This window comes from Myzus persicae, unplaced genomic scaffold (assembly GCF_001856785.1).
Source record: "Myzus persicae strain clone G006 unplaced genomic scaffold, MPER_G0061.0, whole genome shotgun sequence".
Lineage (NCBI taxonomy): Eukaryota > Metazoa > Arthropoda > Insecta > Hemiptera > Aphididae > Myzus > Myzus persicae.
In genome coordinates, this window is record NW_019104189.1 from 36052 (window position 1) to 62098 (window position 26047).

Consider the following 26047-nt stretch of genomic DNA (forward strand, 5'->3'; position numbering starts at 1 on the left):
TCGTCAGGTAATTACTATTGGACATTACCATAATACGTGCCATTATAATAATAATAATTATTATTATTATCATCGTCTTCTGCAAATCTTCGACGGTATCCCGTAAAAATCTTCCGACGGTCGGCCGGACCCGGACGCACACTGAACCGAACAAGAGCGCTCGCGCACACCGAAGCGATATGTTGTTATCTTTCGCGATAATACCTATACGCACATGTATATATATATATATATATTTACATATGAAATTTTTGTGTACACGCTTTTATTTGTTATTAAAATAGTATAATAATTTCTCGGCACGAATAATAATTTTATTAGAACAGTGATAACAATGACTATTATAGTACAATGATATACAAACAACAAATCGCATTAATACTGTAATAATCTATAGATTTCTACTGCTACACCTGTTAAAAATACCGCATTGAGCGCTCACTAATCGGGAACCGTCTGCGGGTTTTCTCGATCACTGTGCGTGTGTGTGTGTGTGTGTGTGTTAATCTAAGTGCAGTGTGTGTGTACGTGCGTGTGCGGACATCGAGTTTCGGACGGACGCGATTAGTACACCCGGTTTGTCGAGCGCGTCGACACTCGCCCGCGCGTCGATCGCCGAGTAGTACGTTATTGTAATTGTTATTATTTTCGAATTAAAATTGACGACAGCAAGTCCGTCAGTCGGTACACAATAGTCACCACTCGCCATCGCTTACGCGTCCAGTCCGCGGTGTGCGTGTGCGGCGCGAATAATATCTAGTATAGGTATATTATAATACAATAATAACGACGACAGTCGGTTGTCGACAACAGTAGATAGGTAGTATTATAATAGTTAATATAAAAGATCGTACGACCGGCGCGACTCGGACGATATTATTTACGATATAATAATCATATTATTATATTATTTTAAACTTTAAACCGTTCGCGCGCGCCCGTGTGTGTGTGTGTGTGTGCGTGTTTTGTTTTTATTTTTCACAAATCGATTCGTCGTTTCCAGCGTACGATCCATCATCCGCTGCAGCCGGCGGCACGCACAGACATCGTCACCGCCGAGAACATAATATTGTTATCATCGTGCCACGATAACTAAACGATTTTTAGTGGTCCATCGTCGCCACGCATTATATAAATCTTCGCACCGACCGGAACGACCACATCCTTCGAGCCCCGAGGAAACGAGGGCGCCGCCACCATGAAGTTCACACTCTCCGAATGGATAATATTGGCCGTGGTCGGGTCCGTGCACTTTTGTTGCGCCATTTGCATATCGTTGCAGGCGCCATTTTACCCCGAAGAGGTGAGTACACACAGCCCAAAACCCCACATTTACCACCTCCCTGACAATAACCCGTTGTACATACGATTTTCCTGAAGAACGCTAATAATCACACTGGCACTTATCGCACAACAGTATTCCCAAACATACACGATTCGGTTGAACGACGTTAATATTATTGAGTTGTACGCTTCGTGTAATATTATGTTAGTATAGATATAACGAGTCTCTGGTCGGGAGAACCCTAACCTTTTTCCACCTGAAAATAGATACACCTTTAGGGCGAGTTTCATATATTACAATGATACTGCTTTAGCGCTCGAAGAAAATAGACTGTTTGGGCTAGTATAATAAACTATATGTTATCGAACAAAACTAAATACATTATTGTTTTGTGCTTTCACGTGTTTAACACCCAACTACAGCAGTACAGCTGCTGTATAATAATAGATGTTTAATTGTGGTTATCGTGTTATAGGTAGAAATACAGTGTTTTATATCGTTTTAGCTATTTCAATTAAATTTAACAATGGTTATAAAATTTACAATGAGTAACAACAGTGTACGAAATTTTTCTTTATAGTTTCTATTCAAATACTGATTATCTAAAGTTTGTTCAAATGGGAAAGAAAATTCTACCGCCGTAACGGCTTACTATTTTCACCCACATGGTACTTGATCATCAGCAAAAGTTCGGCCAAACGGTGTACGAAAATTCGCTCAAATGGGGTACTGATTTAATGCGCAAACGGACTACTCCGATGTTAGGATATTATTATGTCTTGTGTTATATTATATTTTAATATTCTGTTATTTTTTCGCCATTATTTACCTGTTACCGTAAATTATAGGTACACGAGGGTTATCCGATAACAACAATGGACGTGATTAACCTCAAAATAATGATAAAGAACGGTTCGATCCACGTCTGTCCATGATGTGAAATTGTAGACTTAAATTTCATTTTCTTATGATTTAGTTTCCATTAGATCAGACGATTAGATTAAACGCCGACGATTTATACAAATTTGTACAAAATTATGAAATTTAAGACAATTTACACCTTACGCATTTCATTCATACATATTATTATTGTATAGTAATAATATTTATTGTTATAAAATTCAGGGGGTCTTCCTATAATATTATAAGAGTTTCCAAGTCTTCTGCGGAGTCTAAAAAGACGTTGAGATTTTTTTTGGTACGAATAATAATAGTATATGAACAATTATTGGAATCAATGATAGGAGCATGAAAAATAATTTCCGATAATGATTAGATGAATAATAATCGTGTAACTATCGTAAACTATTAATTAAATGTATTATTTACTATTTAGCGAATTTCATTGATACATGATAGTATAAACTCAACATATTGATAATTATAGAAAAACAAGATATAAGTATGTGTTTATTATAATATTTAAAAATCAAAGAATTATAAAAGATTATAAAATATTAATTAGGTATATTGCTTAAAAACTGTTGTTGGCAACTTATATTTTCTATTATAAAGAAAATAATATAACATAAATTATTTGTTTCTTCTGTAATGAGATCATAATAAAATAAATAACATTGTCTAGATATTATGTATAATTTATTTTTTCAACGAGCTCTGATCAAATGGATCATAATAAAATAGGCAAAATAGCTTATAGGTATCTATAATTAATGTACTTTACAATAACTATTCGCGTAAACAGATAATTTAAAGTTTAAATAATGTTTTTCAGTCACACGTCCAGTGTTTTTTTTCTCATAACATTATAATTTATATTTTATAGGTACCTATATTGTACACTGATTTATATCGGTATAAGCCACTTTAAGTTATATTCGTTATACACGTGGCGTTCAATATCGACATCACATGTTCCACATTTTTTAAATAATAATAATTATATTTTAAAATATGGTATAGTACTGTGGATTACTGCTTACTTGAAGAAGTGTAGGTATTATAATTTATAGACGAATTATTACGACGTAATGGTTTTATAATAAACACGTGTGATTTTTGTTTGTAATTTAGAACGCCGAATAAAAATAAACAAAAACGTCGGTTGATACTTACAAAATGTTATATCATAATATTGAACGCTGTTCCGCGTTCGATTAGGTACACATATGAATTTGCATTGTTCTCGACGGTCGTAAATGCGTTTTCTATTAAAAAAATATAAAATAATGTCGTCCTTGTGACGCATACTTAGCGTGTTGGGAGTTGGACGGCAGACGGCAATTTCATTCTAGTTTAATTTTTATCGTTTTTAAATTGAATCGTTAGTAAAAAAAACTAGTTCCGAGTCAAGTCGGGAGCATACAATTTTTTGAAGTTACGTTAAATATTCATTGTCATTATCATATCAATAAAATGTGTCTAACTGTTTTGTAGTTAATTAATCGTTTATAAATAATCTATTCATATATTTATCTATTTAAGTTCTTATAATGCAATAACATAATTAATTATCTTTTTATAACGAACTCAAGGCAAATTGTTTACTTGTAATCACAATTAAGTTACCTATAAGTTAATTTTTAAATATCCATATAATATAGTTGGTTTAGAAACTTGAGATACCTGTGGTTAGATCATTATAATTTTTTTTTAACTCAAATTTATTTGAAGACATTATGATGTATAACTAAACTTAAGTATTAATAATAAATCTATGACTGAATTTGAATTAATTAACTTTTGAGTTCGATTAAGTACACAATTTACCTAACTACTCTGTAATGTGTAATTCACTTTTTAAGTACCTACCTACTAGTTTTTAATCGAAATGTTCGAAGATACAATTAAAAATTAACGTATTCTTATGTACATAGTATTTATAGTATGAACTGAATAAATTGCATTATTATTACAATGCTAACTAACTTTGTAACTGTATTGTAATTTTTAATAATTATAATTAGTTTAATCGTCTAAAAACAAATTAAGAATAATTACAAACTTGAGGTATAGGTTGCGTATTTGTATAAAAAGTGTGTAAATTATGATTCTATAAACATTTGCTGAAAACGTTTGTTTTAAGAAATAACATCTTAAAATAACCTACCTGCATATTATTATAATATTTGATAATATTAATTTTAAAACTTATTTCGTCAAGATCAACTCGCTTTTCGTTAATAATATTTTCGAGGAGTACACAATTTATTTCGGTTATTTGATTGCACTTTTTCATATTGCAAATTTTCGAGCACACCAAATGTTTGAACAAGATATCAATAGAACAGTGGATGATGATAATTATTAATTTCGTAAATGTTTAAGTGTGGAGAGAAAAAATTATAATATTTAAGTACTATCATTTAGTTATTAATAAAACAATTTAAGTCGAATGTCTGTGGTTTGCTCATAGTAGTTAAAGTAAAATCAATAAGATAGAAATTCCAACGTTTGATAAAACTACGATAACGTCTTGCGTGTATATTGGTTCATAGTATTTTAAACAGAACAAATTAATATAAGTCATATTTTAACACGGAATCTTTTTTTTCAGTACCTACAGTGGTAATTTAGTTATTTTTAATTTGAACTACCAAATATTGTAAATTAAACGTTAATTGGATAACATTGATAAATTAATACCCACACAGCTATAGGTACACACTAATAATATTGGAACACATTAATTTATGCACAATTTAATAATTAACGGTATTATAATAATTTAATACTCATTGATTGCTATGATAATATGTACCTATGCGCATTACAGTTTTGCCCATTTAACAAAATATTCGTTTATCAGTATTTGCTCTTTCGTTGCTGAATCATAATCATAAATTGTAGTATAACAATTTCCATCCCTAATAAGTAATAAGTAATATATAAGAATGTACCATATGCCGTTACTATATGTAGGTATACTATCTAGAAATGTTGTACGGTTTCATTTAAGTTTTTAAGATATACGATTTGGACACGTGTATATTCACAAAATCGCTTAATCTCTCAATAAAATGAGTATCATAATGATAAAATATGATAATCATAATGACAATACCAGGTTACATATTACCTCTATCCGGTTCGTAATATAAATATATAGGTGTAATAATGGCAGTCGTATTATTATATTGTAACATCATTATTTTCATGAAAATGCGGATACGCGCCGAAACAATAATGCCCTCCATAAATCGTAATGATAATAATATTGCATAATAATTCACTGCAATATTATGTTTCAAGTTATTCATATTTTACTAGTAATGATTTTTAAATGTTTATTCCCGTTTATCGGGATGTGTGTTGTACAGTCGCGTGTGCAAATTAATATCACATAATATCCATTTTGCTTTGTCTGTGGTTTGTACAATATGCTCACTTATAGAGCATGATGTAATTATGTGGATTATTAATTTATTTGTTTAATTGTTTTTTATATTATTGTTAATTGTTATAAAATAGAGTGCAGACCATAAACGCTTTAAGCGTTGACGAAGGTCGTGTCCATATCAGACGCCAAAAACTAGTTACCTGTATTGTTGTGTATAGTGAGTCTGACTGTCTGAGTAGTGCTACTAAGTGTTTAGTGTACTGATCTATATCATACATACTTATAACTTAGGCATCATCAATAAGAAACAAAGACTTAGTAGTAAATTGCCATATTATAATAAATTAACTATAATATGATGAAACGATATTGTTCACATTTGATCAACACCTATAGGTTAAATAATATATTAATTAATATAATATAATATGTTTTGTGTTTTAGGCCGAGAAGAAAGGATGTACAGCTACAGAATACGGCTTCGTCTTCGGCAGCTTCGAACTGGTGGCATTCATTACGTCTCCAGTTTTTGGAAGCCTGGTAAGTAAATGGTTTATTTTTTGTACTGTTTCGGAAAATTGAAAAGAATATTGCATTCAAAAATATAATCACGTTTTAAATCAATATATTCCATTAAACTTTAAATTATTGTACCTATTGTACTGATACAAATCATGAAGTTATTGTTTATTATGTTATTACATGACAATAGCTGTTATGGTTAATTATAATATAAGTATATTTTGATATCTTATAACAGAGATGTGCAACTCAGAGTTACTAGACGGCAAATTTTTAGAACTTTGAAATCTAGATGGACAGAGCATAGATAGGTAACATTTTTAATGCAAAAATGGAAAATCAATAAACAATGTAAAGATGGAGATGGATATTTGTCAACAAGAAATTTTTTCCTAAAAGAACCCGTCAATCACTTTTGCAGATAAAAATGAATTTGTTTAACTCACATAAGTCTCATTAATGTAAGCATCTTTTCAATTTCAAGTGCAATTAGATTATTGTACGAATATATTGTCTACAAACAACGCGTAGTTTATAAATACAGATAAACGCTGAAATATTGTGAGAAGTACCTGATTTGAAAATGTAGCAAGGGCCAGAGAAATGAGGTTTGCAGGCCGCCAGTCACCCATCACCTCTGTTTTATAATAATATGTTTGAAGCCGAAAAGGTATACAAAATAAAAAGATGCAACAACTCTGAGAAGGGGAGTAGGGAGTAGGGAGTACTTTATGTTAAATAACGTTAAACCAATATTATGTAATATTATTTTCAAGTTCCGCTCAATATACGTTTTAAAAAATAAACTACTTTATACCTAGTGTCTACTGATGGTACATTAAACTCTAGACACGTACGCTGTACACGATATACATCTTAAGCGTATAGGTACACAAGGAATCGGGCTTACACGTTGGCCTACGTATTTTCTTGTATTTTACGACACTAAAACCACTAAAACGCAATCAGATAAACAAAATCGTTTTAATTTGTTAAATTACAGGCCTGTTGTGGCAAATATCAGGTTGGATATGCTTACATGATGATATGGCGAGTTATGTAGTTTTAAAATAAAGACCATAGTTTAGATTAAACAGTCGTTATACTCACATTCGACAATAGGTACTAATAATCACATAACAACGTTTGTAACTACTTTTGACGGCGCACCCGGGACCAAACTTTACCAGCAGAACACCCCCTCTATACACACTCATACTCACACCACGTACAGTTCAAACGGTCATAATATTAGCAGCGTTAGAACTATATTTCGATTTATACATATTATATTATAATTGAATTTTTTTCTCTAAATTCCCATACCATTATTATAAATGTATAAAACGTGTCGCTTTAATATTATTTTTTAATCACCGCGTCAACGGAATCAGTACTACTGAAATGCATTATATATTTGATATTTATCTATAACTTTATCGGTATTTGGCATAAGCAACGAACAATGATGAAGAGACGGAGATTAGAATGTTTATGAGAAAATTTTAAGTGGTCATGTTGAACGAGGTGGTATTGTATGTTTCAGACAGCATGATTGGTACTCGAGATACGGAAACGTTTTTTCTCTATAGAATCAAATATGGTTGATAAAAAAAAATATGGATCAAAGCGCTTAGAAATGATATTACTACTTACCATAAGTGTACAGGATGATCCATTTAAGTGTACCCGCTCATTGTTTCGAAAATACTTTTTTTTACATAATTTGATGTAATTTCAAAACAACATTTTAGCAAAAAAACTATATTTTTTCTATTTTACTTTTTTGAATGACATCACGGATTTTTAATTTAATGTTCAAAAGCAAAATATTATTCGGAATATTCCAGTTTATATAATTAAATTTTGGACGATTAGTTAATCAGTTATTTAGGAATTTCAAGTTAGAAAGCTAAGTAGAGTGGCATAATAATTATGCGTACCTCGCTAAAAGTTGTCCACTACTCCGCTAATCTAAGCTTTTAATACTTATAATTAATGAATTGACTTGAATTTAATTTGTATAGATAAAATTACTCCGAATAATACTTAGCTTCGGAATATGAAAATTAAAACTGGTGCCATTCCAAAAAATAAAATAAATTAAAAACGATAACTATATAAAATAGTAACATAGGTATATATTGTTTTCGGAAATGGTATTTTGAAATGACATCAAATAATAAAAGAAAAATGTTTGAAATAATGAGTGTAGCCACTTAAATGGATCACCTTGTATATAAAATGTAGTAAAAACTATTTATAAATTATCTTTTATCATAAGAGTTCTTTATTTTTACGGAAAAGCTTGAACTGCAGTGGCACATTAAAAAAAACCCTTTGAGGTTCTTACCATCCATTGTCAAAAAATAAAAATAAAAAGATGATGCTATACCAGTTTGAATTTATTTGTAAATTTCGCTATTGTTTTGCATTTTTGCTAAAGATATAAGTAAAATCAAACTATGAACAAAAAATAGATCAAATATTTACACTTTAAAGGGGCTATCTTTCTCTTTTGAAACACAAATATTGAACGCTTGGTATTTAGGTAAAATAATATTATATAACAACGAAACGACACAAAAATTAAATTAAATTAATGCCTTCCAAATTCCTTTTTCATTTTTTTTTTCGAGCAATGTCATATTAAATTCCGTATCTAAAAAACATCACCTGTAGTTATTATACGTCATAACGTGTTCTTTTCTGCGTTGCATTTTACTTAATAATTACACATTTACATCTCGCCAATAAAAAAACATATTAAATTATTAAGATAAAATTCTATTCCTATATTATAATCATTAATCCGTCGATTGTATGAAAATTATATGTTAAATGCTGCAGTTCTATATATACATATATATAATAATATTCTTTATCGGCGTGAACGTGATGATAACCAAAAAACTTCTACCAATTGAACCATCTTATCGGGCTTAGGCCCATACAGTGTGCCTTATAAATGTGGAAAGACATATTTTCCCCAGTCGGTGACATTGTCGCGCTTTTGTCGTGACGGGTGGGTATGTTAAGTGTATGTATTTATATAATATGTAATATATAATGCATAACGGCAAAAGTGTGTGCTGTGTACAGTATGTACAGAAACTTGGCCAGATCGACATATATATATATATATATATATATCATATATTATCATGACATATTATCAAAAAAAATACCAATAATCCAATAATCCAAATTTAAATCTTACAGTTTGACTCATTTTTATTTAAAAAAAAATGTATTTCTCACGTTCTCAATTTTATATATTGTAAATATTTTACTTAATGTTTAAACATAAAATTTTAAAATCTGAGGAATTCGATTTGTTGCGTTATTGGGTTTTGAAGGCTATTGCACGTATTAAACTTTAATTCAATGATAAATTATTGTAAACGGTAAAACGATACTGAGTGAAAGGGATGAAATTGATCAGCATTTTTTTCTAAAGATAGTCATTAATTACTATCTTATACATTTATGTTATTAAATCTTTTATTTCTAGGTTGAGCTAATTTTCGCCAAAAAACATTATAATTTGCCTTAATTTGCAATGTTTTTTGGCAAAACTTATATGTCAATACTGACGTATCATAGAACGGTGTGATTGGTTTCGTGGTATGAAAAGTTTAAAGTTTCTACGAATAATATATTTTTATTATAACAAGAAAACTAAAATCGATTCAGTAATAAATCGTTATATTTTGTCGTTTTGATATCCAATCTCAAAAAAGTTAAACTTCAAAACGATTAAAAACAACAACATTTATTTTAAGTTTATTTTCGATATTTTATAATTGCTATAAATATAACTTATGAGGAACTTTATACTGCACTTTTTTTTTACTAAGGATAAAACTTTTTTAAATATGTATTGAAAAAAAATTTAATGATTAGAACATTATAATTGCTACAATATATACGTAAATAATATGAGTTAAAATATGTTTGAAAATCAAATATGCTTATAAAGAATTATATATAAAATAAATAATAGTTGAATGTGTCAAGTGAAGTTTCTAGAATTAATATTGTTGAAAATACAAAATAAATATTACTTAAACCATTTGTGGTATAGTCTATATATTTCACATTTTAATAATCAATTTAGTACACATTTGAATACCAAACAGTTAAAAACATAATTTTTGATAATTTGAAATAATATATTATTTCTAGAAAATACTTATACATAAATATTTGGTAAAATTTTTAAGTCTTTAAAGTTAGCTTTCTGATTATCATTATAATTAATTATATGACAATAAAACAAATCTGATGTTTAATTTTCTGTAAATATTTACAAGTGGTTTTTTGTTAGTTTTTCCCAATAATTAAGAATAATACTGGGATTGTATGAATTGTATGTCAAAAAATACAAAGTTGAATAAATTGTCTCTCAGAAACAACCTTCATAATTGAATATTAGAACAAATTTGATGCTCAAAATCGTATTCTGTTATGTAAATCCACGAACTTGTGTAAAATGTGTAATTTATCTTAATGATTATAAGTTATAACTTATAACAAATATCCTATACATTACTAGTTACTAGTTAGTTTAAAGCGAGTTATGAGCATTTTAAAATAGTAAATCGTTTGTACACCTTAAAATGCTCATTACTCGTTTTAAAATTGATGTATAGAAAAAACCTGTCATCGACTAGATAATATTCTTACTACTAAATTTGATTATAGGTCAATTTACTCTAAGATTAAATATGTCGGAGTTAAATTAATTATTCAGAACGTACAATGTGTTATGTTATGTTTTTGTAAGATTGACACAAAGCATGCGGTATGGCGTCGTTTTAAAGATTTTTTCAAATTTATCAAAAATACACAAAATGTAAAATATTTGTTTTTATAGACATTATATCTTTTAATTATGAAAAAACCTGCAGATATTTCAACAAAATTCAACGACTTTTCTTTTAACAATCTTAGTTATTATGTTGTAATTCAAACATGGCAATCATAGTGACTTGGAGATTTTGCCAATACATATATTATTATTTCAAATAGGTACACTATTCAATTTTCAAATTATTTTGACTAATTTTAACCTACTTATTCCATAAACCGATTTACATCACACGAGGCATAATACCACATTAAGTCGGTACTGTCTTATAAATTGATAATAATTGAAAAATAAATATGATACGTATATAATAATTATAATAATAATAATAGTAATCTAATTTTGTAAAATATTGTAGGCTAATAAACGATGTATTTGATGCCTTAAAAAATAATAATAATAACAATAGTAATTAGGTATTACATTATATTATATATACGATGTTTTTAGCAAAATTAGTTCAATACACCATAGTTTCTATTAAACAATAGCAAAATAAATTGATTCTCGTAATGTGATTAAATTATTAAAAAAGTTAATATTCTTAGAAATATAGAGGCTGGCGATGGTGATTTATCATTGAATTCAAATTTAACATATTCATTACAGTGACCTACTTAGTGACAATGTGCACTGTAGACATTCTATACAGCAGAGTGGCTTCTCTGGTCTTGAAAACTATTTATTACAACTCTGCATTTATAAGCAATACCTCCAACTGTCGAAATATGTGCACGATTACATTGTGAGCTTGAGGTGCATAACTTTGCTTCAGAGTGCGAAACAAGCGATTAAAATAACTGTGTACCTATACGACGCCATTCCTCACGAATAACACTCGCGTGAAAAGATACATTTAATAAGCTCCACAATACGTGTACACGTATTACAACCTTTTAGTTTATTAATTTCACTTTAGACGCGGAGACGGAATATTATACGCGAATTATCACGTAAATAAATATTGCTGAAAAGAATACAACACGTGACATTATATTATAATATATTATGGGTAGGTATACACAAGACATAACGTACCTGTATAATAAAATATGCTGTGAAAACAAAGAAAACGTATATTTCTGGTTACTGTACACAGTATTATACATTTATTTTACTGCGGTGTATATAGCTACGTATATGGGACGACAGGAATTGGAGTAGGCACTCGACAGTAAGCCGTAAAGTACGGGGTTTTTTTTATACAGATTTAAAAATCGCAGGGGTCGCACTCACAATTTTTTTACACTGTAATCCGATAAAACGTACAAAACTTATTTCTCATAAGTTTATAATATTTTTTCTATACATATAAATATTTTATAATAAATTGTACAAAAAATTATGTTGGCTTACTTTAAAATGTTATTTGGTACTTTGTACTATTTGTATTTCATTGGAATTGCTTTTAAGATAGGTAAAAATCTGATTGACAAAATATTTACATAAATAATCCTTGATAGTGTCTTGTGCGGGACGAGGGAGGCCAAAGAATATATTACAAGTGATTAGGAAATAAACGAAAAATAATTATTATAAATACGTATATTAATTTACAAACATATTTTGTATACTCGTGTACACAAAGGGGACAGTAATAATTCGTAGTGGTTCTGAATGAAAAAGTTATTACATAATAACAATCAAAGTAAAGTGCCTAAAAAGTATTAAAACAATTTACACATTTTTTTATAATCCTAAATTACAGAGTATTCGTTGTAATTTTAAACCTTTTTTTAAAAGTTACGATATCATGTAATTAAATAACTTTAGCAAAGTCAATTTTTACACTGGATTTTATAAAATGTAGTATATAGAGGTTCCTTACATTCAAAATGTTAAGTGCGTGCATAGTCGAACCCAATGGTTGTTTTTTAATAATAGTTGTTTTTTTTAAATTTACCACAAGAGTAAACATATGAAATTAGTATGTGCCTATTCAATCAGTTATGACAACTTACAGCTATAAAAATAAATATATTGTTTGTATTGTACACTGCATAGGTTTTTAAAATATATTTTTTAGATTTAAAAACGAACAATATGGGATAATATACACCTAATATTAATAATAACTTATATCTAGGTAATAATGTACGACCGTGGTTAGAATGGCTTTTAAGACTATCGTGTTTTTTGTTGTACGAACATACTTACTTAATAGGTTAAAAGTCTATATTTTATGACAATAATTATAATTTTTTTAATTATTACTAGTAGCTCAATATCTTAAATTTAAAAAAAAGTTATGATTATATTAATATGGTTTCAATTAGAAGTATACTATAATATTAAAAGGAATTAACAATTAAACGTAATTAGGGTGCTTAGAATTGTATAGGCTTCTTCGAACAATTATGTATTATTTATTTTCGAAATTATTATACAACCTATACTCCAAAGGATGGAAAAGTACATGGAATACAAAAATATATACGCATTTACATAGAATAACTAAGTAAAAATATGTGACATTTTTTTTAGTAGATCTATACAATTTTAAATCATCATAGTTTGTACAAAATATAATAATAATTGTAATTATAAAGAAGGCTTCTAGCAGATCTGGACACTTAATGTTAGAGATAAAACCTCAACAAGTAATTATTTTAAAACAAATCAAATTTCGACTAAATACTAAACAAATACTCACTTTTCAAATGATGTAACCCACTGATAAATTATTGGGACTAGAGAAGTTGGGTGTTTCTACTACTTACTGCATTGTATTTGGGAAGAATGAATAAACACGCAGTAGATATTCTTTGAAAAAATGCCCTCTTTTTATATTATTCTGAATAAAATAAACGGTCTTGAAGCATATAATACTCGTTAGTTTTTCTTAACCTGACATTTTAAGCAGGTTTCAATTATGAAAAAAGTGGTTGCTCTCTCTGCTGTACAATAGATGTCGAATGCCCCTTGCCATTGAGGTAGTCACTGTAATATATTATGTGTTAAATTTTAATTCAAAGCATACGAAAAATGAGTCTAAACGAATGATACCTGTCAGCCTATGAAACATAAATGTCTATCATGGTTTATTTAAATTGCCATTAAAGTAATTAATTTTACTGTTAGAAAATATGGTAGATTGAATTTTTTTTGCTAAAAACATTACATTTGAAAATTGAATTATGTGTTAAAAAATTAAAATAATTTACCTACCCTAAAATTGTCAAGTCCACGTGAATAATATTTTTGAACTACAACAAACTAATTAAAATGAATAAACTTATAATTACTAATTAAAATCGTTTAAAATATTGATATAAATATGTAATTTCGTCTAAAATTGAACTTAAGTGCCCGAATGCTTATATTGCATCTTCAAATGTCTTTAAACACTCAATAGTCAGAAAGAGTCCAAATATTTTGAAAATGTCAATATAAACCTTAAGTCACAATTTGAAGTATCTACGATTATTCTTTTTGAGTTAAATCAAAAAAATAAAATCGATTTTGTCGAATATTGGTTTTGCTGTAAAATTATTTTAACATTTATTGCTTCGCTCAGAGTCCAAAGTGACGTATGCAAATGACAAGACTCATATTGTAGTAATTGTTTCTGAAAATTGCAATGGCCAATAAAATACAGATCTAGTCACTCTAACAATAAAATTTTACTATAAATAGAAATATTATCATGTTATATTGGTGTATTATTTCCAACAGTAATATTTCGAACTATTTAAATGGGAAAAAATTCATATATTACATGTCCATTGTACAAAGTATTTAAATACGTTACTAATAGTTATTATTATGTATTTCAGATACAAAAGGTTGGGCTGAAATATATGTTGGTGATTGGCATCGTATTGAACGCTCTGTCGACCATTGCTTTCGGGTAACGTGAACAAAAAAATATTCTTTTTCGTATCCTTAAAAAGATATAACAATTACACGTACACGTAAGACTATAATAACGTGTATTTTTTTTTTTATAATTACAGATATTTGACGTACATCGACGAAAGAAACATGTTCTTGCTGTTATCGCTGTGCCTTAGGGTGTTGGAGTCTTTGGGCGCTACGGGCGCGATGGTAGCCGCGTTTTCGCTGACAGCCGTCTCTTTTCCTGAATCTGTTGCTAGCACTTTCGTACGTATATTTAATATTGTATACAACATAATGATTTTGTGTATTCGCCCCCACAAATCACAGCGTCATTCTTGTATTTCCTGCGGTGAAGTGTTTCAAATGTTCATCAAAAACTGTTTGAAATTGTATTAAAAAATAGTCACCTGGAAAGATCATACCAAAAAGAAATTGAATTATAATTTGAATCCAAATCTGGATTCAAGCATAACCTCTCAAAGTTTCAACATTTGTTCTCTGGAAGTTTTTCAGGCAATTACCTACTTAATTATAATAACTGGATGCCCACAGTATGTCTCTAACCTAAATTTACATAATGACCTACATGTTATTAAAAAAACTAGCCTTTACGCACTATAAAAGATTTCACAACAAACTTACTATACTCAAAACTCCTCTTATCACCCAAATATCATCACTAACTAATTTCAAGAAATTCCACTGGAGGGCTCAAAATATTAAAGCAGTATATTATACAGTATATACGATTAGGTATACCAATAAATCACACTCTTAAAATATTCAATGAATAAAAAAATATGTTAAACTAATGATCTATCTTTATATATATTATATTATTTTATAGTCCGCTCTTGAAGTATGTTATGGAATGGGATATATCGTCGGACCGACTCTCGGCGCTTTGCTGTTCGAGGTGAGCTTAGACATTAATGGTCCTATATTAATATTTTTACAAAAATAAAAATATTCTTTCGACTTGGTTACCTATACTTTTTTGTTTGTATTTTATTATAACGTGTTTTGCTCGGCAGGTTGGTGGATTTTCACTGCCGTTTGTGGTCATGGGTTTCATTACACTTGGAACGTCGTTCCTGGTGTGTATTTTAATGAAACAAGACGTGCCCAGTCCAAACAAGGCTAAAAGTGAGTGTTTACAACCGTAACAACGTTACACATTATAATAATGATATCTAATACAATTAATATTATCGTTGTACAAACATATTTAAAAAAAAAAATGATATTTAATTGTTCAATATTGATTACATTGTGTCCTTTGCAGCCAAAGTAACACACCTCATGAGCGTTCCTACAGTACTCGTAAACTCTATTGCAACTGTGATAACGGCCACAGCTATGGGATATTATTCAGCCACGTTGGAGCCACACATTCGTGGGGTGAGTGCCTACCAATTTTAAAAACACCGAACGACCGCAATAACGCAGGTCTATGTGTATTATATAAGTACTTCTTTCAAACGAGTACCTACTATCTACTCAAAACAATTTAATTAAACATTTTTATGTTGCCTCGTTGTTTTTGGGAGTCTTTTACGAATCGAGTACCTACTTCTATTTGTATACGTGCGACAATAATATAAATGAGATAGTATCTAATGTAAATATATACTAGTTATGAGCTATTATCTGAACGCGATTCTTATGTTTCGGGCAATTTAAATATTGACGTTGAATTATAACAAACACCCGAGCCTTACTGTAGGTATGTATTATTATTATGTATACATTAATACATTATACTCAATAACCAAATTGTTTGCATTGCCGGGCGTGTACCGACAACGATAAATTATATTATTTTTATTTGGTTTCGCTTGGTCTCACTGAAATAAACTCGATGTGGAGGGCCAGAGTTGAATAATATATCGTTACACGAGTATGAATAAATGATAAAATATCGTATACTCTATAATATACACAGTACTTGAATATTAAACTGAAAATAACCCAGAGAAAAGAAAATCGTGATCGTAGGCATTGTGACTATATCAATAAATACGATATTAATAGCGGGAAATTTGTTCACCCTAAAGTCGTTTGTCAATGATAATTTATGGCAATAAGTGACGATATCTCGTCTGAAATTGGAGTGTAACTACTGCGTGAGTATTGTCATTATAACATGTGTCTTATTGATTTATACACATTACATTCTCAGTTTGGAAATATCTCTTCAATAGCTGTATAAAAAATTATAGAGGAACAACATGATATATTCTTGTAATACACTTGCTAGTTTTAATTTATTTGTTGTTCAACTACATTTATTACGAAGTCTCGCTTGTGTATACCGTATACCTACTGAAAAACAGAGTCGTTAAAGAATTTGCAAAACTTTTAGATACCTACCAACTGTCTTTTGACAAATGAACAACTTTCGGTGGGACTACAGATTTTTTTCAACCGTCATTTCAAAGTTTCAAACATCTAAAATATGCTTTAACATTTTGTATGTTGATCGTTCGATTAGAAATAATTACTAACGGTTGCAGTGGACAACAGATTTTTGCATGGAGAATTCAATTATTTTCTGCTAGGTATCAGTAATATTAATTAATGGTCTTGCGAACATTTTTGGTCTACAATATTGACGTGACATTCACGTAGATCTATGAACTAGTTTAAGGATATAGTTATACTCTCTGCAAGGTTATAGTAAGTGAGGTTATACGTATACGTGTATTTCGACACGGGCCCCGATATGGTTTTCATTAAATTGTAATATATTATCTAAGGCAGATCGTCTAATCAAAATTTAATCAGGCACACCCGTGTACGAAAAAATTATATTATAACGCGTAATAATACAACGCGTTAGACAATTATTATTATTATTTATTTATTCATGCGTTTGTTCCGCAGTTTGGACTTTCATCTGTAGACGTCGGATTCGTGTTCATCATCAGCGGTGGAACGTACGCACTGATAGCGCCCGTCATCGGATACGTTTGCGACACCGGATTGAATCCAAAAAAAATTATGATCGTCGGGACAATCCTAACCGTCGTCAGCTACTCTATAGTCGGTCCGGCTCCGTTCATGCCAATAACAAAGTACGGGCGAACAATATTAATATTACATTATTTAAGTGTGAATTTCGGTACCTATGTGTATCGATTTGGTGATAATGATAATGCGCGCAGCAATACGATAGATGTATAGCGAACTAACGCTATCGAGTGTTCTTAAATCTGACAAAACAACACGTGTGACCAAAGTGTATCAATTCAATAGACGATAAAAGTTCAAGTTTAAAAAAACAATTCAGTACCTATTTAAGTTATTTTAAATTTAATTTCATATCATATACATATGAATAATGAACAATCACTGAAGATGTCTTTAGCGTGGTTCTTTTTAATTGTATATTTTGAGGACGCTTTAAGCATTATTAACTTCCCCCACTTGCCCGCCAACCAACACTAGATTTTGATACATTTTAGAAAAAACCATAGCGAACCTCGAATATTATTTCAAACTGTAATAGACATTGACGTAGTATAAAAATAACCTAAAAGTAGAAATATTTTTGAAATTGAACCAGATATAAGAGTAAGTAATCGATCAATTCAAGTCTCAAGCAAATATCACAACTTAATCTGTTTATAAAAATTCAAGGAACTTTACTGCGCAGTATATTATTTATGAAAAATGTCATAACCTTTGATGAAAATGAACAAAACAAAACAAAACGTAAAACATACAGCGCGCTTAAATATTATGTAAAAAAAAATATTAAAAAAAATAAATAAATAAATAAATAATTATTATTTTTTTTTTTTATTTATTTTAATAAATATTAAATATTATTACCCACCTACCTACTTGAATATTACGATATACAATAACAATTTTTGATTTCGTATTTGTGTTAATCTTAGGGTTTTGAAATATTAATCATATCTCGGATACGACGATAAACACGAATAACAAAAAAAAAAAAAAAACACTTTAATGTACCAGTAACCTATTGCATATACCTAAAGTTTTTCTTTACCTTACAGTTATGTTTGTCGCACTGTAAATTATTTTTATTTGTTATTGTTAGAATAAGTTATTTTTATTACGGGGACAGCAATCATTTTTACTATACTCTAAGAGTGTCAGCCGAGGAAAAATTTGAGAAATGTTGCCTTACTGCACATTTAATCGTTCTAATCATATGGTTCGACAATTGACACAATTTTTCTCTTGTCTACTGAAAAAGTAAAATTATTCCACCTTAAGATATTTTACCTCTGCCAGTACAGTGTTTTCATGCGTTTTTCCTGAGTCCATGGTCAATACTGTTTACCTACATAATGGTGATCTGTCTTCTGGATGTGGGGGTACTTTCCACGTTATTTATCTGGTTCCTTATTTTCAGTGTCGTAACTGTTTGAGGATACAAAAGACAATTTTTAATACGCTTTTGACCTGTAAGATATGATATTTTTATCATTTTTTTTAAATACCTAAGTATCATTTATCCTATACACATTTATACCTACAACGTCCGCGGTATTAATAAAGTTTATTTTTGGAAATATATTATAATAATAGCTCTTATTATAGTGAAATGTTGTGTTTGTCTCGGGCCTACGAGTCAGAATCAGAATAATTAATATTGTTTTCTTGGAATACGATAGAAAAATTAGTTATTGTCAAACTAACGTCATACCTTGTTTTCGTCAGAACGTGAAAATTATGAAGAGCTAAAATTATGAAAATCTTGTACCACACTACCTCCTTAATTATTACGACATATACTCATACTAGGACTGGTGATATTTTTGGTATACCGAAATGCCGGTTAATCAAAAAACCGTAACCTAAATAAAAAAAAATATATAAATGAAAATCGAATAATGATAAATTGAAATACAGTATAATCGAAAATATAAAAAGTTTAATAAGCACTTGTTTTTGTACCTAAAATCTAAAATTGGAACTGTTTGACCATAATTGATACCAAGTACAGGATTTCTGGATTTGTCATGCTAGTTATATCGTGTAATTTGTATTCAAATAAATAACAAAATCACTAAAAAATCGAAAACATCTAAAAATTCAAAATACTAGTACGGCAGTATACTGATCAATAGGTACATGAATACCAGTATCAATACTGCCAGTCATAATATATGCGAGTTGTATACAATTTAACTACTTATGAACTTGACTCAAACTAACAACTTGCCTAACATAATAATTGATTTATAACTCAATGAAGCCATTCAAGTGCTTTCAAAAACCTCACAAATAAAATTATGTTTTAAGTAGATCATACAGTAAAAAATTCTTATTATTTATTGACAATGTTATAATTTTAATATTTTGTGAATTGTATTATTTATCGTAGTATCATACAATTAAACTGCCGATTTTACATAACAATTTTCTGAAGGCTGCGAATTCTCATTAATAATAAAATGTACTTTTATTTTTAATTGTTGGTATAGGTTCAATGCGTAGTAACTGTATCAAAAACGATATGATATTAATATGTATTATTGATTAAAACTTTGTACCTGGGCCTATATTATGTAACGAAATAATTATAATTGAAAAGAATTATTTTTATGTTTGAAACTAATTGAGCTCAGATTAGAATACCAGCAGTAGAGGTCGCGCACAGTGCCATATTATATATTAAACCACACGAACTGAACTCATGATAAAAAAATGGACTATATTTTGTTTAAATTCTAGTAAAAAACGAGGACATAATAATATATAGGTGGGCTGGGTATCGGAGCGATTAGTTCTATGGTTTCGAGTCAGTCGTATATTGCCATAAAAAACATTTTGAAAGAAAGAATTCGCATTCGAATAACAATTCCGAATATGGAATTATTCTAAATATAGACATGTGGTCGTCCATTCTAGTGTTATAATAATTGCTAAATGTATTCAATTTCATTCGTCAATTTTGTATAGTTTAAAATAATACAACTTTCACAGTTGAAAATAGTGAAACTTTTCAACTTCTCCAGTCAAAATTCAATATTAAAAATATTCCTGAATCATAATCTAAACTCTAAAGCATATTGTAAATATGTCAACTATCAATATTGACATAGATAAAACTACTATTCATAAACAAATTAATTAATTTATAGTCTATTTAAAATATCAGATTTAGTCAGTATTTTAGTTTATAAATAAAGTGATTTAAACAATATTTCTTAATGACATTTTTTTCGCTCATTAATCACGATTGAAAAAAATAAAACATTATGTAGGTATAAAGTAAAAAAATGAATATGTAATTTATTAGGAAGAATTCTGTTAATGGTATTCAAAAATAAAACAAACATTTTTATTATACAGTTTTAGTTTTAATAAATTACAAATGAAGGGTTGAAAAATCTTTTCTAAAAAAATGCATAAGTTATGCACAGCCAATAGTAAAATTAATTAAATCCGTTGATTCTAGGTACAACACAAGAAAATGGATTATAATTTTACAAATTTTGTTTGGTACTTCCCAAATTATAGTATTGGTACAGGAAGTACCTCTTATACTTCAATACAATAAAATTATAGAGTTGAATAATGTAAGAAAATATATATTTAATTTTTAAACAACTATTTTATATGTTATATGCCGATTTTACTATTCGTCGATGTATCAGGAATAATAGAAAATTTAAAATTTAAATTGTGTAGATATTATTATCAATTTAATTTTAATTATTCATTGACGCTACAGTATAATGTAATTGTATTCACGTCAGTCGATATGTACATATGTGGTGTGCCCGAATTATTAAAGATTCGAATTTCACTATTCAATTCGAATCAAAAGTAAATTGATTAGATTTGGACGTATTAAATTTAATTTCAAAAATAAAAAGTGAAATAAAATGTATATTTAATGCCTCCAACGTAGGACTGTCTGAACGAATGACTTGTAAATATTTTACAAGTATCGTTCACCACCTCGTGATAGATATATATGAGAGCATCATAATAATTTATTCAATATACCGACGCGCTCGAAATAATAATAATAAAAAAAATATGAGGGTGGTTTGTGTAATCTAATAAACAATATTGTTTTCTTGATTCATTTTCATTTCTATGTACCCGTGTTCGTGTTCTGTATTATTTTCCTTTTTAAACGAGAAATGAAATGTTTTTTTTCGTCTTATCTCGTTCATCTTCGTTTGCTGAGAGTGTAAATATAGAACGTCTAAATCCTATCAAATTTTACCACAAACTGCAGTTGTATGTGTTTAACCGTGAAGTGTATTTGTTTCTAGATCCATGGTGTGGGTGGTTATTGGATTGATCATACAAGGAGTCGCGTTGGGTATGATCTGCGTACCCACGTTCGTAGATTCCATGACAGCTGCCTTGTAAGTTATAATGCACGCATATGTATTTTTATAAAGTATATAAAAAAAAAAAATGCAAATAAAAAGTATTAACTAGGTGAGTAACGTTTATTTTTTCTGCAGCGATAGCGGTTTTCCAAACGACATACACACTTATGGACTGTTGTCGGGCATCTGGTCATCGTCTTTCGCGCTAGGTGCATTTTTGGGCCCGTCAATAGCTGGCGTCTTGTATGACTTGGTTGGGTTTGAAAACGGCACGTACTTTGAGATTTCATTGCACATCGCATTGGTGAGTAAAATGTTTTGTGGTATAATGATAGGGAGAGTGACTAATATTGATGAAGAAAACTGCACATTTAAGTATTCCAATGAGCTGTCCACTCAATGATATTACATTTCGTGTAAATTTGACAGTCAAAAATAATACATAGAACTCGATAAGCAATATATATTTAAGTATTTCAGTATTTGATGATAATAATTAATATCACATGTTGCAATAGCGTATAAACAGGGTACGGGATTTGCACTATATTTTGCATATCCATACTAAAAAACGTTATAGAATGATAATAGTATATAAATAAATCATATCATTTTTACAGATTAAAAGTATGACTCTGATTATTGAGAGTTGAAATACGCAAAATCGCATCTTGCACGTGTAAAAGATTTTTCTTTATTAAGGTCAATTTGACATTATTTTTCACGTTCACTTATATATGTGTATAAAGAAATGAATTTTTATATTTTAACAGTCATGGACGCATACATAAGCTTAATGGTTTTTGTGCTCGTATATACGTGCCAAACCCTAGACTTATAAGCGAGATTTCTTTTAGGGCAACTGAATGAATAAATCGAAAATTCAACTGAAAAAAGAGGCCGAAGAAATATTATTGAATAGTTTTGTTCCGTATATTATATTTTGCCATCTCATAATATTTAAATGTAGCCCTCACTATTTATTATGCGTACGTATTATATATTGATGTATATTTATGACATTCGGTCGAAAGCCCCATTTCGCCTTTGAGAATTTCGATGAGAAATTCATGGTTTCGAAGATTATATATAGTTTCACGTACATCATCGTTCCCGAACCAATATATTTACACAGTATCCAGTGTTTTTGAATTTCATTATTTCAATATTTTCATTGAGGCTCAATTACAGACCATTCTATACCCTCTAACTGCAGGGGTCCGCATGTGACTTCCATAATTTGCTAATCAATTGCCCTGCTCTCCTTCATTAGACAAAATTTAAAAAACCTTTTTTTCCTCTCTCAGTCTCGATTTCTCATACATTAATGATTTTCCTTTTAATAAAGTAATCATAATAAAAGCAGGTTGTTATATTATTCTTCAGATTGAACTAACAAATTTTAAATTACATGAAGTATAAGTTTTTTATTTTTTTTCTGTGCTTTTCAATATTAATTTTATTTAAATGGTTGAAATACTATAACACATATTAGTATTTCATTAAAAAAAAAAAATGATATTATATTTTTATAATATTAGATACCTATAGATATTTAAAAAATGATAATCCACGTCATAAAAATTGTTTTAGTACGTTCGGGTAAATAATATATTACAATGTTACAACTATTTTTAACACAGTTTTATAAAAGTAATTATTCCACCTATATCCGATTTTCTTTTCCTTAACAATTTTTGTTTATAAATAACGATAAAGCAGCACGTCCTAACAATAATTTTTTTTATTTGATTGTTTGGACTACAAACCCTTGACCTTTTGTTATACTTGCTGATTTTGATAATCTCTAATAACTCGATTTATTGTGTGGTAGGTGTGTTTTATTGTAGTTTTTACGTTAACTGCGATAATAAATATACCCGTTAATTAATCCGGGTCTACTACTAATATAAAATAACTATTAGGTAAATATACACTTAAAACACACTAAAAGTTAAAATGTATTGATGATTTAAATACTTGGAATATTGGAATATTGGAATATAAATATCGTGTAAATGAGAACAATTTTTCTACAGTTAGCACATTAATTTGTTGGACTTTTTCTTAAATAACATATGTAGATATAAACAAAATTTTCACAAGTATATGTAATATAGTAATGGTTAGGTTTTTGGTGGTCTTGTCAGAACATATTTGCACTTGTCCACCCTCTACTAAGCAACAACAACTGCTAAATGCAATCCATGCCACCGAGGCAAACTGTATACACAATACACATATATACAAGTCGCAATATCATTATGAGGGTAAAATCTCAAAGTTGTTATATTTTATTAAACGACACTTATTCTGAATTTAAAGGCTCGTCATCTTTTAAAGCGCTTTATACTTATGAATGCGAGTGAATGAACGAGTTCAAAGGCGTTTTTTGAAATTCGTAGCTTCTAAACTATAAATCTCCTCTCTTTAGAACCCTATAACTACGATCCAATTTGTACCCAACTGGAATTTTCCACCTCGGCCATTCGTCATGAAACAGTGGATAAACCATTCCTACACAACGTTATCAATTATTTTATCATTAACTATTCGTATTTAATAGATCATGTTCAATTTATTGTCACAGATCTCTTTCTCTTCTCTACGCCCCATCTCATAATACTATTTTCGCGAGAAACTCGTTCTGCCTAGAGATATTTCCTTACAAAATAAATATTCTGACTTTGATTTCTTCTTTGAGCGATTAAATATGATAACTACTAAACGTCACTTGAAGTTCTGAAACACTATGTACCTATTGTCTGTTATCACTATATCATTACATACTATTACAGTTTAAGTACCTCCTGACTACTGTCGTTTTCTTTTTCATATACTACACAAATATTTTTTTTTAAATTATCATCATTACGAACTCGTGTAATACTGTGTAAGCCGTCTTGTTGCAGGGAATCGCGCTGCTCTTCTTCGTGTGCTTGGAACGGCGGCCGTCCGAGAAGTTCGTGGTGAACGGCATGAGCGACTCGACCGTTGGGTTCGCCGGCCGCGGGGACGCGGTTGACCCGACCAGCGCGGCGCCAGTGCCGGGTTCCGGGATCAAGTCTCCCATCTACACCATCAACGGGCACCACTCGTTCCGATCCAGCCACCGATTCGGTTCCACCTATGGCAGCTTCAGCAACTCGTGCCTGGGCACGTCCCTGTCGTCGATGCGCATCAACAGCGAGGCCAGGACCGAGGCCCGGGGCAGCCCGTTGGCCGTCGAGTCGAGGATCTAGATCAACACACCCCCCCTACCACCTTCCCAAAACACTATACTACGATGATGATGATGATGATGATAATACAACGATAACGATGCAAGCCATCATCCCCCGGACCCCACCCACACACACTCTATAGTCTCCACCACACACGCATTATGATAACAGCGTTATCAGAGACTAGACTTATACCCTTATACATTTATGCGTGTCGTTATAGTCGGTCGTCCAATCGTGGCGCCCACTTCCACCATCGACAACCACACGCGTACACTGGTCCGAACACACATTCAACATTCAAGTACAGTGCACAGTACATTGTTACACCTTACCCTGCGCATTTGCCCATAGTTAGTCAATAACAGTGTTAGTATTAATGATATCGTTCGAGTTTTAATATTATCTCTTCTCGCCCACTGACTGAGAAATCGCATCTCGCAACAACGGGCGTATAATAACATAATATTATTGTTATCACTGGTACAACGCAATATTCAATTTCTTACAAATTATTATAGTTGTGTGGGTGTGTGTGTGTGTGTGTGAATGTATTTTATTGATTTTAATTCGTATCTTATACACAATGATTTTTATTTTTATTTCTCTCTGTCTCGCTTCTGTTTTTCTCAATGTTACCCCCCCCCCCCTCTTAATAATATTCATACA

The 26047-nt window shown here is 29.9% G+C and overlaps 1 protein-coding gene across 1 annotated transcript; it reads left to right on the top strand.

The window, feature by feature from the left end:
* The first annotated feature begins 506 nt into the window (after positions 1–506).
* Positions 507–26045, top strand: LOC111039760 (MFS-type transporter SLC18B1-like). The gene is made up of 12 exons (XM_022323379.1): positions 507–765; positions 1004–1303; positions 6030–6125; positions 14757–14830; positions 14937–15084; positions 15668–15736; positions 15855–15966; positions 16106–16221; positions 17707–17897; positions 22092–22187; positions 22290–22458; positions 25067–26045. The coding sequence occupies exons 2-12, from the start codon at positions 1199–1201 to the stop codon at positions 25394–25396; spliced, it is 1506 nt and encodes a 501-aa protein (XP_022179071.1). The 5' UTR covers positions 507–765; positions 1004–1198; the 3' UTR covers positions 25397–26045.
* The last annotated feature ends 2 nt before the right edge of the window (positions 26046–26047 follow it).

Bases quoted from the DNA above. Each gene is read 5' to 3' on its own strand.
- LOC111039760 (XM_022323379.1), top strand. From the start codon at position 1,199: ATGAAGTTCACACTCTCCGAATGGATAATATTGGCCGTGGTCGGGTCC. The intron at 15,085-15,667 runs GTACGTATATTT...ATTATTTTATAG, and splicing joins AATCTGTTGCTAGCACTTTC to TCCGCTCTTGAAGTATGTTA. The intron at 22,188-22,289 runs GTAAGTTATAAT...TTTTTTCTGCAG, and splicing joins GATTCCATGACAGCTGCCTT to CGATAGCGGTTTTCCAAACG.